Genomic DNA, 12,292 nt, shown 5'->3' on the forward strand with positions numbered 1-12,292 from the left:
AAGTCCCCAGTCCAGCACTTTTAACAGCGGCCCTAACAAATGCAGCCAGCCCACCTCCCGCACTGCGGGCGCTGTCCCTGACCCCACAGGTATGCTTCCGGCTGTGTGCCCGCATGTCCACTGCCTCTTCTCTCCACTGAGGCCCAGGCCACCTCCAGACGTTGGGTGCTGCAGGAAGACAGCTAGCGTTGGCTCCGCATCTCCTTAGCCTTCCACTGCTTAGCTCTCCAGGTGTCCGGGCACACACCCCGCAGGATATGATGGCCCGTCCTGGTTGAGCAGACTGGATGCTCTCTTAAGCGGGAGCACGTGTGTCCTCGGCAGTAAGTGGCCGGAGCCTAGAAGCAGGGGAAGTGTGGAGGGTGCGGACATGGGGGTGGAGGGAAATAAGGGCATTGTGGGGAGGGCTTCCTGATGGGCAGCGTGGGTTGGGCAGACGGGAGCAGAGGCATTTACTTAGATTCTAACCTGGGAAGTTTCTGAGGGGGAAGCAGAGGGATACAGGCCCGACAGAAGGTGCCAAGTGACAGGGAGGGATACGGGTAGGCCTGGGCCTTCCCTGGCACGGTCAGGGCCCTGTGCCCCCTCAGCTGTGGGCAGCCCCCTTGCTTTCCAGGAGGTGGGAGCAGCCGTCCTCCCCAGACATCATGGCTTTTCCCTGAGTTTCCAGGCCTTTGGGAGACGCCTGGGCCCTCTCCGTGACCTTGGTACCCGCTCACCTTCCTCATGGGTCCTGTCCTTCTAGTGCCTTCTCCTGCCCTCTGTAAGGCACCTTCTAGGCCCAGCTGTGGGGCAGACAGCAGTGGCCAGGAAGGATCTGACCCCTCTGGCCAGGGCACAGCGACAGGTGGGCTGAAAGATGAGCTCCTGAACATGATCCTGAGCCCAGGCCGGAGCTGCTCGGTTTCGGCCCCTCCCGGCGTGAGCATGACTGCGCAGCTTTATATAGCACCGCCGGTCCTCTATAAGAGGGGCTGCTCCGTCACAGGGCAGCAGAGGAGCCGCGGTGGCGCTGGGGGACACTGCATGCGCTGTCTGATCCGGGCCGGACACGTCCCTTCCCCGAGCAGTAGGGTCCCCACAAGGTGGGCCCGCCACAGCACCCAGGATGCCCAGCAGGACCAGCCGCTATGCCCGGTACAGCCCACGCCAGCGGCGCAGACGGCTGCTGGCAGACCGCAGCGTGCGCTTCCCGAACGACGTCCTGTTCTTAGACCACATCCGCCAAGGGGACCTGGAACAGGTAGGGCGCTTTATCCGGGCTCGGAAAGTCGCCCTGGACACCATCCACCCCTCAGGTGAGTGCCTGTGGGGCCAGCGCGGGGTCTGTGCGGTGTCAGGGGAAGGTCTCAGCCTTGACCCCTCCTGCTCTGCGCTGCACAGGCCTGGCCGCCCTGCACGAGGCTGTGCTCTCTGGAAACCTGGAGTGTGTGAAGCTGCTGGTCAAATACGGGGCTGACATCCACCAGCGGGACGAGACTGGCTGGACACCCCTGCATATCGCCTGCAGCGACGGATACCCGGACATAGCCAGGTGAGAGGGTCAGGCTAGGGGCTTCATCCCAACGGCTCTGGCCTCAAGTGGCCTCCAGGATGTGGTCTCCCAAAGGTGGCCCTGGTGGTACAGCTAAGAACCCTAAGAGCTTCTAGAATCTCCCTTCTGCCCTCTTGCCTTCCCTAGAGCAAACTGGCAAAGTCGGCTATTGTTTCTGGAGGGTCACGTTTCCTCCTCTTCACCCCTCCTGGAAAAATTTTAAAAAAGGTGTACCTTAGGACTCCAGCCTGCAATCCGGGGGGGTTGGGGTGAGAGCATCCTTGGGGCCACCTCCCCACTGCCGCCTTTGCACCCAGGTACCTCATCTCCCTGGGGGCAGACAGAGAGGCAGCCAACGACGATGGAGACCTGCCCTCAGACCTCATCGACCCAGACTTCAAGGACCTGGTGGAGCTCTTCAAAGGGACCAAGATGGACTGAGCCCTGTGCTGCCCTCCCAGGGCTCTGGCCCTCCCTAGAGAAGTTGGGTGCCCACCTCCCCCAGGTGCTTGGACCTGCCCCACCGGTAGGGCCGGCAGGCGGCCAGGACCCCCGTACCTGGGCGCAACCCCATCCCCCACACTTCTGGCCTGGCTTTTTCTCCAGGTGAATTTTTTATTGTGACACTTTTTACTTTTTCAATAAACGTCATTCCCTAGCCCCTGGTGGTAGCCTGATTACTGGGGACGGGACCGTCCCAGTTCCCCCGCTTCCGGTGGTCAGCGGGCCCTGCCATCCATGCCAGGCTTGGGGGTCCAGGGGACAGCGCCAGCGCAGGGAGCCAGACTCTCGGGGGTCTCTGAGGTCTCCGGCCGCGCCAGCCCTGAACCCCCAGGACCCAGCCGTCCCCAGCCCCTCAGCTGGGCTTCCCGCGGCTCCGCAACCCCAGCAGCTTCCGGACCCGCCCCGCTGGCCCCGCGCCCCCTGCCCCCGGACTCAGACCCCGCCGGCCCGGCCCACGCTCTATCCCGCAGCACCCGGGCCCAGAGCAAACCCATGCGCCGGCACCGCAATCCCCGGGCCTGAGGCCCCGCCCCCAGAGGCCCCGCCCCCGCCGTCCTGGGCGCACCGGCCGTCACGTGGCTCTCACGCTCCCCGCGCCTGCGCGCGCGGCGGTGACGTCACTTCCGGCCGGGCCCCAGCTGGCGGCGGCGGCGGTGGCCGAGCGGGCGAGGTGAGGCGGGAGCGGGGGCGGGGGTGAGGGCGGGGCGGGCGCGGCCGGGACCCGCCCTGGCGCGGCGGCTGGCTAGGGGAGGGCCCGGGCGGGGTCGCGGAGGGCCGGGAGCGGGCCCCCGGTTCGGTCTGCTGCGCCCGAGTTCCTGGGCCTGCTGGGCGGCGCGTATCCCGCCGCGGGCGGTGCGGCGAGGAGGGGGCGTGGGGACGTGGCGGGGCCGGTCCGCGGCGGTCTAGGGACCGGGCGCCCCGACATCCCGGGGAGATGGGCTCGGAAGGGGCAACCGGGGGGCCCGCCCTTTTCAGTCTTTGAAGCAGCCGCCGCCGAGGTGGACAAATGTCTCTCGCCTTCTCCATTTTCCAAAGGGAACATTTCTGAGGATGCTTCTTGGTTCTTGAAATGCATCTGGCGAGGTCCCCCGCAGTTTTTCCGGCTTTCCGTTGTCCACCCTTTCCCACAGTCCCGGCCTCCGCAGGCCAGGTGGTGCGGGGCTAGGTGCAGGGTGGCAAGGGGGGTAAGATGCGCCCGGCCCTCAGGGAGTTAGCTCACTGGGCTGCCCAGCCTGACAACGCCCTGGGGGCTTTCACACAGTTGGTGGTGGACAGAGTGCCACCGAGGAGTGCCGGGCTGGAAGCCGTGCGTGTGTGTGTGTGTGTGTGTGTGTCCGTCCCCCTGTGTCCTGTTTCTAATTATAAAAGCAACTCGGGTTGTGACAAAGCTCGGGGGTATGGAGGTGCAATGTCCCGTCCTCTGGCCAGCCCCAGGGAGGCTTCCAAGAAAAGGCGGTCTTTTAGCTGAATCCCAAGGATGAGTAAGACCCTATTGGGCGGAGGGGACACCTTGAGCAAGGGCCCCTGAGCTGTCATTGGGGAGCAGCCAGTGAGTTCTGGGTAGGGAACTTCTGGAGAGGAGTGGGAGTGGAGAGGAAAGGGAGCAGGGGCCACGTCCTGCAGGACATGAGCTTGAGTTGGGGTGAGCTGAGGGGGTGGCGACGTTTCTGGGTCTGGTGGTGGGGGTGCAGGCGCTCAGGGCTGTTGGTTGGGATGGGAGCTGCTGCCATCAGCCAGGAAGGAGGGTGAGGGTGCGGTGCTTAGAGGTTTTGCCCCCGTGGGTCTTCAGGGGACTGCCGCTGTTGGCATCGAGTAGAGCAGTATTCTGACCGTGTTTGGTTAGTAGATCATTTTCTAGAAGTCTTAATGGCTGAAACTGTTGAGTACCACAGAGACACAGAGTATCATGGGAAAATGGAATCTAAGAAAATCTGAACATTATAAATTCCCAAGGAACACAGAACGACGGCCATTTGCATCACTGATTCTAACTCTAGAATACTCATTGTCACCTTTCTGAACAACAGAGTGTCCTCTCCTCTCCTGTCCTTAGGCATATGGCTGCGTGTGGGGAAAGAGTTTGAGACTGGGGGGCTGGAAGCTGGGCTTTGGGTTCCCCCATGCCCTGCCTCCCCCCAGGAGCTCTCAGAAAGTCCTTGGTTCCCGTGCAAGAACAAGGTACAAAACTTACCCATCCGGAGAGACTCCCTTCTTGTCTCTAAGTAGAACTGTGTTGATGTCAGGGGTATCCAGGGACCTGCCACGGGCAGGTGCCAGCAAGGGCAGCAGCGGGCTCGGGGATGCTCAGGTCAGCTGAGCTGTCTGGGCCTGGCCCTGGCTGCTGTGGCCCTGGAGGCTTAGGTCCTGGGAGCCACTGGGGGTTCAGACCCTACTTTGCCCGGTGGCAACTGCTTGCTGTGGCTGGTGGCACTGCTGCCTTTTCACACGTCCTGGACATTCCTGGGCCTCCACCTCCCTATGAATGGGCTGGCTCTGCATTTGGGGTGCCCAGCACTGTCCTAGACCGTGCTTCATAGTCAGCAGTGGCCCTGCCACTCCCAGATGTGCCCAGTCAGTGCGTTCTTTCTGCGATTATCCTGTCTGTTGTGAAGCAGGAGAGCCTAGGGAGCCTCCTTGGGGGCTGCTTTGGCTTAGATGAGCACTCTGAGGCCCAGAGAGGGAAGGGATTTCCCTGGGGGCAGCAGAGCAAGGATGGATGACCTCCAGCCGCAGAATGGTTCTGGACCCTGCTGTGTGCCTAGCACGCACCACCGGCTGCCGTGAGCTCGGCAGCCACGGACAAGAGCCAAGCCCTGCAGAGTGCACAGTGGGGGGCAGCATGCGGTTCTCTGTGGTGATGGCAGCTGGCAGAGGTGGTCTGTTACAGAGACTGTGTTCGGGGGTGGGCTGGAGCCCAGCAGTCAGACACACCTGAAGGAATAGATTGGGCCAGACTGAGGGCTTTAGAGGGCCCAGGGCTTCAGAGCAGGGAATTACTTGGGGAGGGGTGTCAGGACCAGGGTTGGGGAGAATGGTGCAGGAGGCTGTGCTGTTGTGGGGGAGGTAGTTGGATCGGGATGGCTGCAAATGGGAAGAGGTAGCTGGAGAGCACATTGGAGGCTCTGGGAAGGATGGCCCTGGGCTTTCGGATGGTGGGATTGTGGGCCGAGGGGAGACCGTTGTTTTGTCGTTAGATCTGAGACACCAGTAGCTGAGCTGCCCCTCACATCATGGCCACCAAGATCGGAAGGAAGCTGTAAACATCAGTGTGCTAGCAATTGCCAGATGGGACCTGGTGGTGGTGGTGGTGGTGGTGGTGGTGGTGGTGGTGGTGGTGGTGTTTTTTAAGATTTTATTTATTTATTCAACAGAGCAAGAGAGAGAGAACACAAGCAGGGGGAGCAGCAGAGGGAGAGGGAGAAGCAGACTCCCTGCTGAGCAGGGAGCCCAACGCGGGGCTGGATCCTAGGACCCCGGGATCATGACCTGAGCTGAAGGCAGACGCCTCACCGACTGAGCCCCCCAGGCACCCCCAGAGCTAAGGAAATAATTGTGCCTCTAGTCCTTGTGAGCAGAAGAGGGAAAGCATATGAGGGAGGGATGGCGGTGGTTTGGGAAGTGGTGAAGGCCAGGTACTGTCTGATTAGGGCTCCTGCCTGCCCCTCACCTGCGCACCAAGTCCCCGTCCTAATGGACCGGAGGCTCCGTGGTCCTCCATGGCTCGGCCTGTCTTGCCAGGTGTCCTTGGCACTCCTTCAGGCTGGTGCCACTCTCCCCAGCACTCTGGTCCTTCCTGCCTCCTCCACACCTGCCTCTCTTCGTGGCCCTGCTCAGCACCTTCCCCTGGTGGTACACACACTCAGATGTCCCTCTGCTTCGTCAGACGTGCCCCGTGGCCAGCCTGGCCTCCTGCCTCCCTTCGTAGTGTTCCTCACGGACAGGCAGCCCTGGCTCACCGCCCACACCCTCCCCTCACCCCACCGAGACCATTCCTGCTGAGGCCGTGGAGGGTTCACCGTGCGGGTCCGGCGGTCGCTTAGGTCCAGGTTGCACTGCAGCTATGCCCTAAGATGTCTCCCTGCTGACCTCCTGCCCTTTCTCCCGTCGGAGCCTCCGTGCTCGGCCGTCTGCCGGGGGCTGCTCCCAGCGGGCTCGTGTCCCCAGGCTTCCATCCTGGCCTTCCGGGTCAGCTGCTTCTGCTCAGCCTCAGTGCTGTGATTTGCCTGCTCTTGCGGTGGTTCTTGCTCCCAGCTGTGTCGTCTTCGTGGCAGGAGTGGGCTCGGCATATACCCCCTTCTTAGTGACTCTTCCTTCGGGGGCTTGTGAGGGGCACTTCTCTGCTTGCTCCCGTGCACCTCCCGGCGGCCGCATGGCTCTTGTCTCGGGCACGTACCCAGGACTAGAATGGCTGTCACTGTCAGGGGGTGCATTTTTTTTACTGGAAACTTTATTTGGGGTCGGGATTGGAGGTCCTGTCACTGTAGGTGAGGAGGCTGAGTGAGTGGCAGGTCACTGTCTCTTCTGTCCCCAGGGGAGCAGCAGGCCTTTGGCCTCTCAGGAGGCTGCTTCTCCAGGAGAAGCCTCTCAGTGCCCCTGAGTCTCACCAGGCGGCAGGGTCTGGTAGGGGTGGGGCCAGTACAAGAGGTTGGTGTTAAGGGCCCCGGGGAGGGGGGCTGAGCTGGAGGGAAGGCTGGGAGGGTGCAGAGGGTTCTCCGGTCTGGGAAGACAGGTTGGTTGGACACAGGCTGTAGCAGTCAGCCTGGGGGGCTGTGACCTTCTGCTGGGAACAGAAGCAGAAAGTGGCTCCTTTTTAAAGTGTCATTTTATTTGCTCCTCGAGCCCCGAGGCTGCGAGAAGCTGCTGGGTGTGTGACGCCTAGCAGAGGCTCTTCCTTACCCAGTTTGTCCAGGGTACCAGAAACCTGCACTGAAGTGGGATGTCCATACAGGAGGGCTTTGGTGACAAATGAGCAGGCCTGGGACAGGGAGCTGGTGTGACTTCACCATGCTGCTGGTTTAGTCAGGAAGCCCAGTGGGCAGCAGGGCTGGGTCCTCAGTGTGGGGACCAAGCACTCTGTGGGTCTGGGCTCAGGTCACAGGCACAGCCCCTGCAGGCCAACTGCTCTGCAGAGACAGACAGGAGCAGTGAGGTGTCCAGAGAACCCCATTGTCACATGTGTGTGTAGGCAGAGTGACGGGAGCCAAGGGGGCTGAGCACCTGAGTTAGTCTGAGAGGATGAGTAGGGACCCTAAGATGAGGTCTCAGTGCCCACAAAGACCAGATGGTCCCCAGAGGCTGCCGTTGGAGGAGAGGCCTGAAGCGGGGCAGGTGAGGTGGGGAGGGCAGGTGCCCTGCAGCAGGGGCCTCCTGCATGGAGGAGGACAAACTGTAGGAAGACTAAGGGCTCCTGGGCAGAAGGAGATGGCCTGGCTGAGGGCAGGCGGGCTGGCCGGTACTCCTGGCCCCTCCATCCTGTCGTGTAACTGGAGCTTCCCACCTTGTCCCACTGCTGACAGCCCAATGAGTGTCCCAGGGTGTCCTTAGGCCAGAGGGGGCTTTCCCTCTACTCTGGTGTTCGGGGGGCTGACACCTGAGAAAGAGGACCTTGGGCAGTGAGACCCCTGAGTTCAGGGAAGGAGAAGTCCCTTTGTAAGGGGCTGGCCTTCTGCGGGGTGGGGTGGGGTGGGGTGGGGCGTGGGCTGCCATGTGCGCTCCAGGAAGCTGGTTTTATGCTCTTTTGTGGGTCTTGTCTTGCTCCCTGGGCTTGTGTTTACCTGTGCAGGTGTTCAAAGGCTGGGTCATTGATGACATGACTGAATAAACCAGAGAGCAAGGCCCACAGCAGCCCCCCTTTCTGGCCCTCTGGGAAGGGCTGCAGCTCCATGCTCTGGGCTCCAGGGGGGAGGGGCGCAGGGGGGCAGAGGCTCTTGTGCTCAAGAGCCCCCTCCCTCTGCCCCCAGTAGCTAGGGTTGTCTGTTCTGGGGCCAGGCCTGGGACTGGCCCTGTGTAGACAGCTTCCTTACTCTGTGCTGTGTTGTCAGCCAGAGAGAGAGGGCACCATTCCCTGGCCAGTTTGAGACTGAGCTTAAAAATACTGACCCTGGGGACGTCTGGGGGCTCAGTCAGTGAAACGTCTGCCTTCGGCTCAGGTCATGATCCCGGGGTCCTGGGATTGAGCCCCCCGTTGGGCTCCCTGCTCAGGGGGGAGTCTGCTTCTCCCTCTGTCTGCCACTCCCCCTGCTTGTGCGCTCTCTGTCTCCCTCTCTCTCTGACAAATAAATAAATAAAACGTTAAAAAAAAAAAATATCATGGGGGCGCCTGGATGACTCGGTTGGTTAAGCGTCTGCCTTCGGCTCAGGTCATGATCCCGGGGTCCTGGAATTGAGTCCCACATCGGGCTCCTTGCCCGGCGGGGAGTCTGCTTCTCCCTCTCCCCGTTGCTTGTGCTCTCTCTCTCACTATCGCTCTCTCTCTCAAATAAATAAAATCTTAAAAAAAAAAAAAAAACCACCCACCCCTCCCCCCAGGCTGTAAAATCTGAGCTGCCAGGCCGTATACAGATGGCACCCTAGGGTCTCGGTGCCCAGGTCAGGCCCAGCACCTTCTTCCCAGCTCACACCTTTCCTCCAGCCCTCCTGCCCTGTTGGGTCCTACCCGGGGCCCCGACTCGCTCGTGCCCTGGCCTCCAGGACCAGAAGCCGGGTGGGGTCTCTGCACCCCCGGGCCTCAGGCTCTTCTGCACTCCTTACCACGAAGCCTGTCCCTATTTTACAGATGGGAACCAGGCTCGGTGGAGACAGCACGTCAGGCCCTGCAGCAGGGAAGGCTGAGTTAGGGTTCCCTGGGGTCACTGCAGCTCTTCCCTGCAGACCCAGACTTCCTGAGAGGTGTTCTGTGGCTCTGGAAGGCCGAATCCGGGCGCTGCTGCTGGCACCATCCCAAGCTCCCTGACTGGGGGGACGGGGCTCCCTGAGTAGCGGTGGTCCAGGGGCTGTGGGCTCCCTGGAATGAACGGGCTCTGAGTTCAGGGGCACTTTGCTGGCCCCCAGCCTTCGTCTGGTTGACTCTGCCAGGATTGTGGCTGGGCTTCACCCAGCAGTTCGTCGTCAGCTTGAGGAAGAAGGTGGGCCCCACACCCCTCCCTACTCTGAAGCCCCTGTGGAGAGGGTGACTCTGTCCCACTCCCGGGGTCTGGGCTTCCCTTTTAGAGGCTGAGGGGACCCGGCAGTGGAGCGCAAGGACCAGACACCCCCGCGATGACCAGGTGGGTCCTGGGTGGTGGAGTGGCCTCCCCTGAAGGGGAGGGGATGGGCCCACTCTGTCCCCAGCCCTTCCTTACATGCTGGGCTCCCCCAGTTCCCCTGTCTCCAGAGTCGTCTACAACGGCAAGAGGAACAGTAGCCCCCGCTCTCCCACCAGCAGCAGTGAGATCTTTACCCCAGCCCATGAGGAGAATGTGCGTTTCATTTATGAAGGTACGTGGGGCACCGTACCTTCCAAGAAACTCCCCAGAGCCCCCCTCCTGCCGTTTCAGGGTGTGGGCTCTCCCCCAGCCTTCAGGGGCCGTGTCTAGTGAGGAGGCCTGGTTCTGGTCGTGGGGGGCAGGCCGCTCCGAGGGGAGGAAGCATCTGGAGCCGATCAGGTTGACTCCAGGAAAGGGAACCACTGTGGAAGACGAGACGATGGTGCGCTCCAGGAGGACCCGGGCGTGTTGAGAAGTGGTGTGGCCAGGCTGCGTGAGCACATGTGCACCCACATGTCCATGAGTGACGTGTGCCAGGATGTGGGAAAGGTGGGAAGCCTGCGTGTAGGATCAAGCGCTGATGGGTCACAGCTGTCTCTCTGAGTGCGGCCCTGGTCGTGGTAAAGACAAGGGCAGGCCTGATAGGAGCCAAGTCAGGGGCAGAGAGGAGAGAGGGGAGGCTTTTAGGACCAACCTCAGGTCAAGAGCAGGCCAGGCTGGGGGCTGAAAGCTGTGAAGTAGGGGGGCCGGGAGGGGGGCGGAGGAGCTACCAGGATGCTCTGAGGGCTGGGAAGGGTGCACTGACCACCTGGACTCTCCCTGACTACCCAGCCATGCGGGGGGCTCTTGACACCACCCCCTTGCTTTTCACAGCCTGGCAGGGCGTGGAGCGAGATCTTCGGAGCCAGATGTCAGGCAGCGAGCGGGGCCTGGTGGAGGAGTACGTGGAGAAGGTCCCGAACCCCAGTCTGAAGAGTGAGTGGAGAAGCTGACCTAGGAGGGAGGGGCCTGGCCAGGGGGCTGTGCTGCGGGGGAGGGCTGGAAGGCCCACCTCCTTCTGAGACAGTGTGGCAGAGTGGACCAGGTCCCAGGGCTTCCAGAGGCAGAAACGGGACAGGGGGCCCAGACCTGCCTCTCCGTCCGTGCCACACTGACTGCTCTGTCCCGACAGCCTTCAAGCCCATCGACCTGAGTGATCTGAAACGCCGGAACACGCCGGACGCCAAGAAGTCCTGAAGCGCCTGGTGTCCCTCCCCTGGCCTCTGGGAGACCTGGTGCCGCCTGATGTTGGTCTCCTGCGGGCTCAGCTCCTGGGAGGGGGAGGGGCCACGCACCCAGGGGGCTGTCATCCCCAGGACCAGGAGGGGCATGATTGATGGCCAAGGCCTGCCCTTCCTCCCCAAGCCCTCTCTTCTCTTCTCAGGGGGTCTCCAGCTGCCCCTGTCACTGGGGGGGTCTGGGCCCTGCCAGCCCCGACTCTCCCTGTAGTTGTGTCTCTGGAGCTGCCAGCCCCTACCCCAGGGCCTTGACTCTGACTGCTCTCCAGTTCCCATCACTTTGCCCCCCACCCTGCTGGCCCCTACGCCCCGGCCACTTCCAAGGTCAGGAGGGAGACAAGGGGGCCTCTGCTGTCTCCCAGGCTGGTGGGACTGGGCTTGTCCCTGAGGTGGCCAGGAGGCAGGACAAGGGTGGCCCCCCCATACCCGTTGTGTGTCCTCCACCAAGCCCTGCCGCTTTTCTGGCCTGGACACCTTGGGGAGCGTCTGAGTCTCACCCCACTGTCCAGTTCGGTCCCCTCCTTCCGTGCATCAGCTTCAGGATGGCACCAGCTCTCCAGGCCTGGAGGTCACCGAGCGCCCCTGCAGAGAGGGTCCTGGGTGACCAGGCCTAGCCCCTTGCTGTCTGCGGCCCTGTGGCCACAGCAGTCCCCTCGGGCAGGGGTGTGAGGCCGACCGTGGCCCTGTACCACCTGCTGGGATGGTCACCAGGGTCCCCTTTCCTTCCTGTGCCCCGCCAAAGCCAAGTGTCTGTGACTGGAGCCCAAGGACCAGTGAATAAAGGAGGGTGGCACTGGACCGGCCCCTTGGTCTGTCAGGCCCCTGTCCCAGCAGCCCACACAGGGCTGGAGATCCACGGCCATGCTCCAGGCCCCTGACACACAAATTCCATCGGGTCCCCGGGTTCCTCAGCGGGGGCCCGGGCCTCCTGGAGGGGGCAGTGGGAGGTGGAGGTGGGGGACTCATGGAGGAGAGAGGCTGAGGTGGCTCTCCTATGCCCTTTAGGGAACTATTGCCTTAGGGGTGGGGGCCCTGGAGGCAGAAGCCTCCCTCTGCAGCCCTGGACCTACACACTGGACCCCGGGGGGAGTGGCTCTTCCGCCGTTCAGATAAAGGGGTGTCCACTGGGCGTCACTGAGAGAGACCCAAGTGCACTTGACCTTCAAACCTGGTAGGCCTGGCCCAGATACACCAAGCTGGAATTTATTTTGGGAACACCCTTTCCTGGAAGAGTATTCCGGGGCCTACAGGTGACACCAGGAGGCATCTTCTTGGACGGGGGGTGCTCCCCAGGGACAAGGCACAGGAAGGACAGGTCATGTAATAAACAGCTGCCTTGGCTTGCTGCCAGTGGGCGCTGGCTGGTGCCAGGCCCCGAGCCAGGTCTCTAACCACGTGGCCGTGTTCGCTCCCCGGGGACCTGTGGGGTGTTTTGCTGAGGGGTTTGAATGCCCCCAGCTACCCTCCCTGGCCTCCTGCACTAGTGGTGATACTTGTGGGCCTATCCACCCCACCACCGTGTGTGTGTGGACCCCAGGAGGCCCCTCAAAGGCTTTTCCCTCAGTGTCCCTGCCAACTTAGCGTGTGTGAAATGGAGTCCCTCAGCCTGTGGTCTTTCTGCCAAGGACACCTCGGAGGTGGGAGTGTGCTTAAAAGGCCACATGCTAGAGCTCGGTTGGGGGCCCTGGAGGTCGAGGCTCTGGGGGCAGGGAAATGAGTGGGGGTGGAGGAGG

The 12,292-nt window shown here is 62.2% G+C and overlaps 2 protein-coding genes across 3 annotated transcripts; both read left to right on the plus strand.

The window, feature by feature from the left end:
- Positions 1-967: 967 nt before the first annotated feature.
- On the plus strand, positions 968-2,192 carry PPP1R27 (protein phosphatase 1 regulatory subunit 27). The gene is made up of 3 exons (XM_045774962.2): positions 968-1,298; positions 1,384-1,534; positions 1,852-2,192. Exons 1-3 carry the CDS (start codon positions 1,109-1,111, stop codon positions 1,973-1,975), a joined length of 465 nt encoding a protein of 154 aa, XP_045630918.1. The 5' UTR covers positions 968-1,108; the 3' UTR covers positions 1,976-2,192.
- Positions 2,193-2,646: 454 nt separating this feature from the next.
- On the plus strand, positions 2,647-11,357 carry MCRIP1 (MAPK regulated corepressor interacting protein 1). 2 transcript variants are annotated; one of them, XM_045775014.2, is made up of 5 exons: positions 2,647-2,708; positions 9,248-9,303; positions 9,396-9,514; positions 10,156-10,257; positions 10,454-11,357. In XM_045775014.2, exons 2-5 carry the CDS (start codon positions 9,296-9,298, stop codon positions 10,516-10,518), a joined length of 294 nt encoding a protein of 97 aa, XP_045630970.1. In that variant the 5' UTR covers positions 2,647-2,708; positions 9,248-9,295; the 3' UTR covers positions 10,519-11,357. The 2 variants fall into 2 exon arrangements, with proteins under 2 accessions (XP_045630970.1, XP_087710126.1); XM_087854000.1 differs by lacking the exon at positions 2,647-2,708 and adding an exon at positions 4,026-4,216.
- The last annotated feature ends 935 nt before the right edge of the window (positions 11,358-12,292 follow it).

Source organism: Ursus americanus, chromosome 23, assembly GCF_024610735.1.
Source record: "Ursus americanus isolate L20-20 chromosome 23, mUrsAme1.1.p, whole genome shotgun sequence".
In the NCBI taxonomy this organism is placed as follows: Eukaryota; Metazoa; Chordata; class Mammalia; order Carnivora; family Ursidae; genus Ursus; species Ursus americanus.

Coding starts and splice junctions, on each gene's coding strand:
- PPP1R27 (XM_045774962.2), top strand. CDS start 1,109: ATGCCCAGCAGGACCAGCCGCTATGCCCGGTACAGCCCACGCCAGCGG. Junction 1,299..1,383: donor GGACACCATCCACCCCTCAG/GTGAGTGCCTGT, acceptor TGCGCTGCACAG/GCCTGGCCGCCCTGCACGAG. Junction 1,535..1,851: donor GGATACCCGGACATAGCCAG/GTGAGAGGGTCA, acceptor CTTTGCACCCAG/GTACCTCATCTCCCTGGGGG.
- MCRIP1 (XM_045775014.2), top strand. Junction 9,515..10,155: donor TGTGCGTTTCATTTATGAAG/GTACGTGGGGCA, acceptor TGCTTTTCACAG/CCTGGCAGGGCGTGGAGCGA. Junction 10,258..10,453: donor CCCGAACCCCAGTCTGAAGA/GTGAGTGGAGAA, acceptor CTGTCCCGACAG/CCTTCAAGCCCATCGACCTG.